This window comes from Delphinus delphis, chromosome 11, assembly GCF_949987515.2.
Source record: "Delphinus delphis chromosome 11, mDelDel1.2, whole genome shotgun sequence".
Taxonomy (NCBI): domain Eukaryota; kingdom Metazoa; phylum Chordata; class Mammalia; order Artiodactyla; family Delphinidae; genus Delphinus; species Delphinus delphis.
In genome coordinates, this window is record NC_082693.1 from 64,455,509 (window position 1) to 64,467,546 (window position 12,038).

At 34.6% G+C, this 12,038-nt stretch overlaps 2 protein-coding genes across 2 annotated transcripts in view; one reads left to right on the forward strand and one right to left on the reverse strand.

Moving 5' to 3' along the window:
- Positions 1 to 12,038, forward strand: part of PTPRQ (protein tyrosine phosphatase receptor type Q) — a 196,617-nt gene that overhangs the window by 151,457 nt on the left and 33,122 nt on the right. Inside the window, exon 35 of the mRNA XM_060025305.1 lies at positions 2,055 to 2,183. Coding sequence (XP_059881288.1) covers positions 2,055 to 2,183 — 129 coding nt within the window. The remainder of the gene's footprint in view (positions 1 to 2,054; positions 2,184 to 12,038) is intronic.
- The window catches only part of LIN7A (lin-7 homolog A, crumbs cell polarity complex component), a 399,161-nt gene that overhangs the window by 8,527 nt on the left and 378,596 nt on the right, over positions 1 to 12,038 (reverse strand). The gene's annotated exons all lie outside the window — the stretch shown is intronic.

The window sequence follows — 12,038 nt, forward strand, 5'->3', positions numbered from 1 at the left end:
GGCTGGAGCTACCTGGAATCCTTCACTGATGGAGAGAGCATGAACTTAAGAGGCAGCTAGTGCTCACCCAGGTGGGCTGCTGGGCTTCCACAATGAATAAGAATATTGCAGCGCTAGAACACTCAAGGGAAGTATCTCCCTGTCCCTATTGCCTTGCAGGATGACTGCAGTGTCCTCTATTGACAAAGTTTAACGTCTAGCCAGCTGGCAAAGGAGAAATGTTAGAGTCTAACTTCAGTATCACAAAGCAGGGCAAAGAAGTGTGGATGTAGAGCTGAGAGACAAAGTGGTAACCCAAAAGCAGAAGCTGCCAGGCTTTCTCCATCTTTTTGAATATTTTATAACTCTGATAGGTTTAATTGAAAAATATTTTAATCAGGTCTAAATTTCAGATTTTATACAGAAGAGATCACTTTTCCAGTAAGAACACTTAAAAAAATGTCCAACTTCCTTATACGGTGGGCCCTTTCCTCACGTTTACTTTATCAAAATGTCTGTACTGTGTTTTCCAAGTGTCTTTTCAAATTCTCGGTATCAGTCTCTTAAAATTTCCGTTGTTTACAGGACCTCAGGGGAAGCCTTAGTTGTGATCCTAAAATTAGTTTCGTAAGGTAGATTGCCGAGTTAAAGGGACCTTACATTTGTAAAAATAACCATTATACTAATTTTCTAAGTAGCTCAATAGACTCTATATCCGAAGAATGGTGTCCTGTATTCCGTTTGCCAAGCATCCTCTGTTTCATCTTGTATCTTTTAAATTATCATTTTGATGGATAATTCGAAGGGCTCTTGAAAGATATTTTTCTTATACCAGAAAGTGTTCTCAGATTCAGCCAGAAGATGGTGAGAGGCGGTCGTTATTTTAGGCACTTTTAAAGTTATGTTGTGTAATATATGGTCCTTGTCCCTGAGGGATGTGCATCCACCATATTGATATCGTTTTCCTGCTCTAAAATCATTTCTTTATAGGATGAACTCCTTTTGTGGGCAGAAAATGGGCCCCTCTTATTCCCTACAACTTTCCTACATACGGCTCTTCAGCCAACAGAGTCTGTTCTCACCTGAACATTCCATCAGTTTTCATACAACTCTGCTTTTGTTCAGTCAGCTGGAAATGTGCTTCCTCCTTCTTCTGATTCTGGAACACTCAAGTCAAATCCTACTTTTTATTTCCTCTAAATACTAATAGTTGTAATCACTTATATAACATTTTATAACTAATCAATTACTGTTTTAGGAGTTGTAATTTGACTTTTTTTCTCTTTTGTTATGCTTTTTCTACATTTAGATTCTACTTCTCAACTAAATTATGTCCTTGAGGATAAGGACCATATTTTATACTTCCTATATCATCCTCAACACATAAATCATAATAAATGTTAAATGTTTGAAGTGCAAAAGATACATAGAATAGCTAAATATTACTTTATAATGTACCGTACTATGTCATATAAAAATAAACATGTAAAAGGGCTCAAAATGAAGAGACTTTGATTTGATTCGCAGATGCATGTGATTTTATTTTTGAACCTGAGTTTTCTGGTTATATATTATATTCTTAGATTACATAATCTGTATAGTTATATTATACTTAGATATTACATATTTGACAATATTTTTATAAAAGCCAATGAGACAATTCAAACACATTTTTATGTATTTTCACGTTATGTAAAAACAGTGGAGCACTGTCTTTTAGCACTGGTGCTGATAGCAGTGAGCTATGTCCACACTGGCATATTTCCTTTTTATGACAAACATATGAGACAGCTTGAGGGAGGAGAAACAAGCTCACAGCCTCAGTCTCATTTGCTCTGTATTTTAAATGTGCCAGTGGCTCAGGCCTTGATGAACTAATTCTCATTAAAAGCAGCATGTTAAAAAATTATAGAATACATTCTGTGGAATTAAAACAGGAAAGAGTTGAGTAGCTGCAAATTTGCAACATACTCAGGGAAGTGATCCCAACAAAGAAATTATCTGACTAATGTCTTAAGAAAACTAAATATAATTTCATATGCTTTCTATGATATTCCCTTCTTGGACTTTATTAGAATTCGGCAGAAGCAGAAAGAAGGTGGGACATATTCTCCTCGGGATGCAGAAATTATTGACACTAAATTCAACCTAGATCAGCTCATCACAGTGGCAGACCTGGAACTGAAGGACGAGAGATTAACGCGGTGAGCACTCCTCTGGGTGAACAGTGGTCCAGAGGGCCCGGAGCCATGACCCTATTCTGACCTATGCTTGTTGGAAGTGTTTGTGGGGCTCCTATTTACACAGGTCGCAGAGATCTTCTTTCAAAGGGTGACCTCCATCTTCTACACACTTCTCACTGGTGTTCGGAGAATCAATCTTCCTAATACTTTCGAGTTCAATAGGAACCTTGGACTATAATGTTCAACCAAGCTTTTTTTTCCTGAGACAAATATTTGTACACATTAAATCTTTAAAATTATATTTAATAATTCACTTCAGATGACAGTTTTTTTTTTACATTGGATTTCCTGGAGGTGTCCACATTTTTTATCACAAATTTAAATTAAATTTGTAACCACTTGATATTGTTTATATCATTTTTATAAAAGCCTGTCTTATGCCTCCTTATTTTAGTATAAAATGACATTAGAAGTCTAAATTGTGTATTAACACTTCATTTTTTAAATTGCTTAGTATTTAAGAATTAAATACAAAGTTAAAATTACCTTTGAAAGGAAAAGTAAAAATATGTATACTAAATATGTCATCAATATGTATTGGAAATAGAATGCTTAATTGTAAAGATAAATTATTCAAAATGTTGGCACATTTGAAAAACTTATATTAAGATAATTCACCAAATTCTTTTATACTTTTTTGCTTGTTCAGTGATTGATAGTTTTTTCTTTTTCCAAATTCTTAATAAAAACTATCATCAGATTGTCTTAACAAGTTTCAATTCTTACGAGATCCAATGTTTTGTGATGCTTACAAGCACATGACAGTTGTTACAAAGTACCTGCACAGCTGTGCTGAATTTTAGAAATTGTTACCAACTGAAAATATGGCATCAAAGGTCTTAAACTTAAAAAGGAATTAATCATTTATAGTTGTCATTTACCAAAGTTGGTCTTTACCTGATTGATAGATTGACTTTGCAAAAATATTTCCAGTATGTCTAAAAATATCTATGTGCTATACGTAGATATACGTATAAGTATATATACGTGCTATAGAGGGAAGTGTCATCTGATAAGCAGGGTCCTTCCAAATGCGACAAAAATGAAAGTTATTCAGTTTTATCAGTAAATTACAAAGAAATTTGGTTTGTTGGATATGAAAACCTCTTTATATTTATCTACATTTGTTTATGTTCCAATACAGGTTGTTCCTATCTAAAATGGATAGTGCTCCAAAGACTATGTGTAAGATGGTTATATATTAAGCAGGACATAGTTTTCCACATGAAAGAAAGATCAACCGATTTTCAGGGTAACCTGTCAAAGTTAAATCATATCATAGCAACAATAGAGCATTACTAGTATTAGGCTCTGTGTCTCAGTTCTATAAGGGTCATACTGCATAGTAAAAGGAAGTTTCTTTTCCTTTACCCCTGTGGGCCCAACTCCCTTTCCACACTCCTTTCTGAGTTCAGGCCTGGGATCTCCATCTCTTTCTTCTACAAGTGAAAGTATACAAGGGATAGAACTTCAAATCTCTGAGTGCAATTAATTTTAGTTTCTTGAACAATTTAGTTGAATCTGTTCATACTCAAACGTGAATTTCTAAGTGCCCAAACAATTTTACAGCACTTTTTAAAGATTCTTTATTAATCCCCCAAAAGTCTCTAGTAAGTAGATCTTTAGGAGTTATAATACAGTGGAAAAAAAAAGCCAGTCAGTATTGGAGAAAGTATTCTTTTTCGAGGAGGTTACCATTCTATAGAGGCTATGTGAGGTCAGATCCCCTAAGCTCTATGTGTTTTCACAGCTTGCCCCCTACTCCACTACTGAACACAGCCATTATCAAAAAGGGATAAGATATATATTTTTTAAACAATGACTGTCATGACAGCTAATGGAAAAGGTGGGCAAAGACTGTATAGATTGTTTATTATCGGGTACTTATAATTCAGGGACAGCCTTATTTAACCTTGACTCATTTATTTTCCTGTTCCATGTTTACTTATATATATGCCACTTTATTTGTACATGGATGTACAATTGCCTTTAAAGTATATTTCAAACAATTTTATCTGTTTTTGCATATAGAAAATGGGTATGTATTACCACTAGTCATAGCACACTTAGAAATTCTAGTTTTCATGCATTTTGCTTTCTCATTTACTTGTTATGATTCTAGTACTCGTGACTGTAAAACCTTTCTCATTGGTAATTCCAATGGCACATACTAATATGATTTGCTTTATTACAGAAATTTATTAAAATAACTATCAAGTGGTTTGGTAGTAATTCTTTTCATTTTAGAGATCTATCTCCAGCTTTATTATTTACTGAAGGTTTTTCATGTTAATAAAGTCACTAATACGTTAGACAATAAGACTAGAAAAAACAGTAATTACCAGATTCATAATTAGCCATGTGCACATATGCATGTGGTCATTCTTCACTGAAGCTCTAAAGCTCTTAACCTGTATTTCAGGTGCTGGAAAATCTAAATCTATTCAAAGCCATACATGTCTGATGAGGGTAGAGCCACAAAGACTAATGGTAGATTCTGAGACAGAAGAACCAAAGAGCTGGAGTTAGCTTCCAAACTGTTGAGTAACTTATGCCATATGTCTTTGTGATTTACAAGAAGGAACTTAGATAATTTCCTTTAAATCTACCCAATTAACATATGCTCTTTATACATGAGGCATAGGCTTATTCTTTTCCTTCCAACCTGCCTACTTTCTTGAGGCTAATTGGACTTGCAGTTTTCCTCAGTGTTATACGTCTTCACATGTCCATAACAGAAATGATAAAATATCTAATCAGTAGTTAAAATATTAACTTTAGGGAGTCACCTAGTTGACCAAAAATGGTCATTACAATACTTGGTACTAAATCCCCTTCAGGATTTAGGGTTTTGTGGTTAAGAAATTATTTATTTTATATCTGCCTATATATTTATATACATTTTAAGATTTGTCCTATAATTTTTATATGTATAAACTCTCATCATTTGATTATATCTTATTTCACAAAGAACCTGAAGAAGAATTCTCTCATTCTTCTTCTCTTGAAAGAGAACAAAATTCAAAGATTTAATACTCTATAAATCCACGAGAAAATTCAGAGATATGCCAAGAAAATGTTTTTTAAGTTCTTATTTGGAATGATAATGACATCATTTCATTATGCACATTTTCTATATAAGTTTAGTGAATGCAAGCTTTATTTCTTGGGAAGAATTCTTGATATTTGTGCTCATCTATCCCACATTTACCAGATTAGAAAATAACCCTTGGGTTTTGCTATTTGATAAACAAATGAACAAAACAACGTTTTGTGATGGCTCCTTCAAAACACAGCCATTAACACAATGAAGTGAGAAACATTTCTAGGAGGAAATATTAGCAAGATGAGCATACACACACTGGTAACGCAGACCTATCTCTTTAAAGTTGCTGAGCCTGGATCACTGAAGAAATCAAGGAGAAAGTCAGAAAATACCTAGAGACAAATGAAAACAAAAACACGACGATCCAAAACCTATTGAACGCAACAAAAGCAGTTCTAAGAGGGAAGTTTATAGCGATACAAGCTTACCTTGCAAAACAAGAAAAATCTCAAATAAACCACCTAGCCTTATACCTAAAGCAAACAGAGGAAAGAAGAACAAACAAAACCCAAAATTAATAGAAGGAAAGAAATAAAGATCAGAGCAGAAATAGAGACAAAGGAAACAACAGAAAAGATCAATGAAACTAAAAGCTGGTTCTTTGAAAAGATAAACAAAATTGATTAAATTTTCACCAGACTCATCAGGAAAAAAAGGAAGAGGGCCCAAATTAATAAAATTAGAAACAAAAAAGGAAAAGTTACAACAGACACCACAAAAATATGAAGGACCATAGGAAACTACTACAAGCAACTATATGCCAATAAAATGGACAACCTAGAAGAAATGGACAAACTCTTAGAAAGGTACAACCTTCCAAGACTGAACCAGGAAGAAATAGAAAATACAAACAGACCAATTACAAGAACTGAAATTGAATCTGTGATATAAAAACTCCCAACAAACAAAAGTCCAGGATCAGATGGCTTCACAGACGAATTCTACAACACATTTAGAGAAGCATTAACACCTATCCTTCTGAAACTCATCCAAAAAATTGCAGAGGAAGGAATACTTCTGAACTCATTCTATGAGACCACCATCACCCTGATGCCAAAACCAGACAAAGATACCACACAAAAAAATTATAGACCAATATCACTGACAAACATAGATGCAAAAATCCTCAACAAAATACTAGCAAACTGAATACAACAATACATTAGAAGGATCATATACTATGATCAAGTGGGATCTATCTCAGGGATGCAAGGATTTTTCAATATCTGCTTATCAGTGTGATACACATTAACAAACTGAAGAATAAAAATTATATGACCATCTCAGTAGATGCAGGAAAAGATTTTGACAAAATTCAACACCAATTTATGATAAAAACTCTCCAGAAAGTGGGCATAGTGGGATCATACCTCAACATAATAAAGGTCATATATGGCAAACCCACAGCTAACATCATACTCAACAGTGAAAAGCTGACACCATTTCCTCTAAGATCAGGAAGAAGACAAGGATGCCCACTCTCACCACTATTATTCAACATAGTTTTGGAAGTCCTAGCCATGGCAATCAGAGAAGAAAAAGACGTAAATGGAATCCAAATTGGAAAAGAAGAAGTGAAACTGTCACTGTTTGCAGATGACATGATACTACACATAGAAAATCCTAAAGATACTACCAGAAAACTACTAGAGATCATCAATGAATTCAGCAAGGTTGCAGGATACAAAATTAATACACAGAAATCTGTCGCATTTCTATACACTAACAATGGAAGATCAGAAATAGAAATTAAGGAAACAATCCCATTTACCATTGCATCAAAAATAATAAAATACCTAGGAATAAACCTACCTAAGGATACAAAAGACCTGTACTCCGAAAACTATGAGACACTGATGAAAGAAACTGAAGATGACACAAACAGATGGAAAGATATACCATATTCTTGGATTGGAAGAATCAATATTGTCAAAATGACTATACTACCCAAGGCAAGCTACAGATTCAATGCAATCCCTATCAAATCATGAATGGCATTTTTCACAAACTAGAGCAAACAAATTTACAATTCGTATGGAAACACAAAAGGCCCCGAATAGCCAAAGCAATCTTGAGAAAGAAAAATGGAGCTGGAGGAATCAGACTCCCTGACTTCATACTATACTACAAAGGTACAGTCATCAAAACAGTATGGTACTGGCACAAGAACAGAAATATAGATCAGTGGAACAGGATAGAAAGTCCAAAGATAAGCCCACTCATCTTTGGTCAACTAATCTATGATGAAGGAGGGAAGAATATACAATGAAGAAAAGATAGTCTCTTCAATAAGTGGTGCTGGGAAAACTGGACAGCTACATGTAACAGAATGAAATTAGAACACTCTCTAACAGCATACACACACACACACACACAAAACCTCAGAATGGACTGAAAGCCTAAATGTAAGGCCGGATGCTATAAAACTCTTAGAGCGGAGTTGCAAAACATAGGCAGAACACTCTGACACAAATCACAGCAATATCTTTTTTGATCCACCTTCCACAGTAATGGAAATAGAAACAAAAATAAACAAATGGGACCTAATTAAACTTAAAAGCTTTTGCACATTAAAGGAAACCATAAACAAAACAAAAAGACAACCCACAGAATGGGAGAAAATATTTGCAAACAAAGTGACCCACAAGGGATTAATCTCCAAAATATACAAACAGCTCATGCAGCTCAATATCAAAAAACCAATCAAAAAATGGGCAGATGGTCTAAATAGACATTTCTCCAAAGGAGACATGTGCCAAGAGACACATGAAAAGATGCTCAGCATCAATAATTATTAGAGAAATGCAAATCAAAACTTCAATGAGGTATCACCTCACACCAGTCAGAATGGCCATCATCAAAAAATCTACAAGCAATAAATGCTGGAGAGGGTGTGGAGAAAAGGGAACCCTCCTACACTGTTGGTGGGAATGTAAATTGGTGCAGCCACTATGGAGAACAGTATGGAGGGTTCCTTAAAAAAATAAAGCTAGAGTAACCATATGACCCAGCAATCCCACTCCTGGGCATATATCCAGAGAAAACTCTAATTTGAAAAGATAACATGCACCCCAGTGTTCACAGCAGCACTATTTACAGTAGTTGAGACATGGAAGCAACCTAAATTTCCATCAATAGATGAATGGATAAAGAAGATGTGCCATATATATATATATACACACACACACATATACATACAATGGAATATTACTCAGCCATAAAAAAAGAACCACATAATGCCATCTGGTGCAATATGGATGGAGCTAGAGATTTTCACACTAAGTGAAGTAAGTCAAAGACAAATATCATATGATATCGCTTACATGTGGAATCTAAAAAAAAAGATTCGAATGAACTTATTTACAAAACAGAAATAGACTCACAGATATAGAAACAAACTTAGGGTTACCAAAGGGGAAAGGAAGGGGTGAAGGATAAATGAGGAGTTTGGGATTAACATATACACACTACGATATATAAAATGGATAACCAACAAGGACCTACAGTATAGCACAGGGAAGTATACTCAACATTTTGTAATAATCTCTAAGGGAAAGGAATCTGAAAAAATATATATACATATACACACACATATAAAATGGAATCACTGTGCTGTACGCCTGAAACTAACATAACATTGTAATTCAACCATACTTCAATTAAAAAAGATCCAATGAAGTTGAAAAAATCTAGTATTTTAATTGTATAGATTATCTATACTTCTACAAAATAAATCCTATATTAAATCTAGGATTAAACTCTTGGGAAAGTTTAAAAGAATAAAGATATAATTTAAAAGGCAAAAACATTGCTGAGCCTAGCCGGCCCTGTGGTTTGTTTTTAACTAATTTAACTGTAACACAGATTACCTTCCCAAGAGAGTTATAAAACTTAAAATTAAATAACCCAACAAAATTTTCAGAAGATAAAGATACTACTGGCTAAAAATTTTTTATTTTTCACTGTCTCCTTTCTACACTTAAGTTAGAAGTTTTGTTTCTTTCAGTGACAAAATCAGAAAAAAAATAAAATAATATTGATCAATGTCACTACTATTCTTACTTGACAGATACTCCTCTTCTTCCAGTCCTCAATTTTTTCCCCCAAATTTTAGGCATCATTCCATACTAATTATCTTGCCTATTTTAGTTGAGTGAATGTAATGGTGCATTATGTTAAGACTCAAGGCCCAATCCAGTAATCATGAATGGAATTAAAATTCTCAACAAAATGAAGCAAACAATTGATTGGCTATTTTAAGAGTATCTTTCTTTCTTCAATAACTTTAGAAGTTTGCATGTCAAATTTTTATTAAATATATATGCCTTCAGGAAGCTTACCATTCAAAAGAATCCTATGAATGTGTTTTGTAAACTGTAAATCAGAATACATTTGGTATTATTATTATTATTTATAATATCTGTAAAATTAAGAATGACCCCAGTCTACTTTCACATCCAGGGTTTGCTAACATAGTAATTGCTACCGTTTAGGAGCAATTACTATTTGTTAAATTTTGTATGTAATGATCTCACCCAACTCATTCAATCATTTGTGGTAGGTACTCTTATCCCCACTTTACAGATGAAAAATAAAAGATGCCTAGAGAATTTAGGTAACTGTCCAAGGTCATGCACCTAGTAAATAGGACAGCCAAGATGATCCCAGGTCAGTTTGATTCTGAAGTCTCAACATACACCTATAATTGTGTGTGTGTGTGTGTGTGTGTGTGTGTATTTAACTCTGAAGCATACTAGATTAAATCAATATAAACCCACTTAAAAAGACAAGGGCCCATGACATCCTTCTTCAAGTAGCATTTTCTATACAGAGAATGATTCTAAGGGAAGAACTGCTTCTTTTGAATTACTTATTCTCTAGTGATATGGGGCAAAGGAATGATGGCATTTTAGTGTAGGTTCAATCTTGCAGAAACTGGAAAATAGTAGTACAATTCTTGTGACTTCAGTAAGAATACATAAAATTTGACTGATATATGAAATTCTTTGTAAAATTGTTAGCATGTTAATTGCCATCAGTTCTTTGACAGATTCTGGTCATTAATTTTACTTCTGTCTTAACTATTTTGCAAGCAATGGCAAAAATATGTGAATCCAAATAAGAAATGTCTGGACAAAATGTGAATTTGGGACAAGAAATATCCTACAGTAGAACGAAATTTAAGATAGTTACTGCTCATGTTCTTATAGCAGCAAAGCAAAAATACTGCAGTGTGTTTTTATACTAAATAAATAATGAATCTTTACTTCCAGATACTCTTCATTTTTCTTTAGACGAAAGGAGATTTTTGTCATCCAGTAAGTTACTGTGGTGATGCAGAGCTCTGCTGTGATTATTTTAATCTTTTCAGGTGGTGTGCTCTATATTTTAAAATACAAGATATGAAGTGCTGTTGGTTAATGTGCTATTTTTTCCAAAGCCCAAAAAACTGTAAAACAAAATACTCTAAACTTTCTACTTACTAAGTGTCCTCTATGATATTGCATGCTATTGATATGGTAAAGTTAACCTTATCAAAATGCACACTGACTTGCAATGTGCATGTCATAAGAATTTGCTGTGTTATCATGTTGTGTTAACTTTGATAGTAAAGTAAGTTTTTACCTAGATTTCTTCACATGCTTCTTGTCCTATTACGATGACACAAGAGTTGAGTTCTCTGTCTGATGGGTGGAGTCTGGGTTCACACTTCACACAAGCTCATTTCAACTACTGCAGGTGCTAATCTGTAAGGACCTAAGACAATGACATTCCCTGTTCTCTGACTCTGGGGCATATACTGAGCAGCACATTTCATAGAAATTTGACTTCTATCCTGACCAATGGATGGCCAACTGTGCATGCTTTCAGGCTTCGCCCTAATGCCCAGAAATGCCTTTTGTATCCTAGGATAAAAATTGCTGTATACATTCTGAAGGTAGCATAGCAAAATGTCAGCATTAGCAGGGACCCAACAATTGATTGAGTGCCCCAGAGATACTCAATTTCTTCATGTAAAGGATGTGAATGGAGGCAGAGAGTGAAAGTGCATTTGATTTCAAAATCCCAGATCTACTACAGCAGAGTTAGTCCCATGAGCCACAAGGCTGGATGGGATGGGGCCAAGACTCCTGACATTTGACCGTGAATAGTACTCAGCGTGATTAAAACAGAGGAAGCCAGGCCCTTTTCTACTCTAATCACCTTTAGCATTTTGGAATCATAGCTAACCTCAGAGAAAAATGCTTCCATTTTTATCGAACCCTCTCTGTATCTCTTCTATCGCCACATTTTCTTCCCCTGGAATCAGTGAACAGTGTCCTGCTCAGTCAGAGCTTCTACTTTGATAGAACTAAACTTAATAGTTCAGGTTAATCAGAACCTTTAAACACCTCTACATAAATCACATTTGTCAAAATAGATGTAGTTTTCTTTCAAATCTAGTTTTTTGAGGTCACCTTCTAACCCCTGACAGAGGAATTTCTGTGCTTACCTGCCTGGCAAGACTTCTTTTTAAATGGTGTTATGTCATCTGTCTCCTCTTCATTAGGTCCCCTCACTAAGAACCTCTGCCCATCTCTTCACACAGCTGTTGGCAGTGTCTTCATCCTCTCTACTGCTTCTGCCCTATTGCCCCGGTGGTAGCTAGGTTTATGACCAGAGTTTTAATTTAGAATACATGGTTTACAAAATAAGAATCTGTCAAGAAT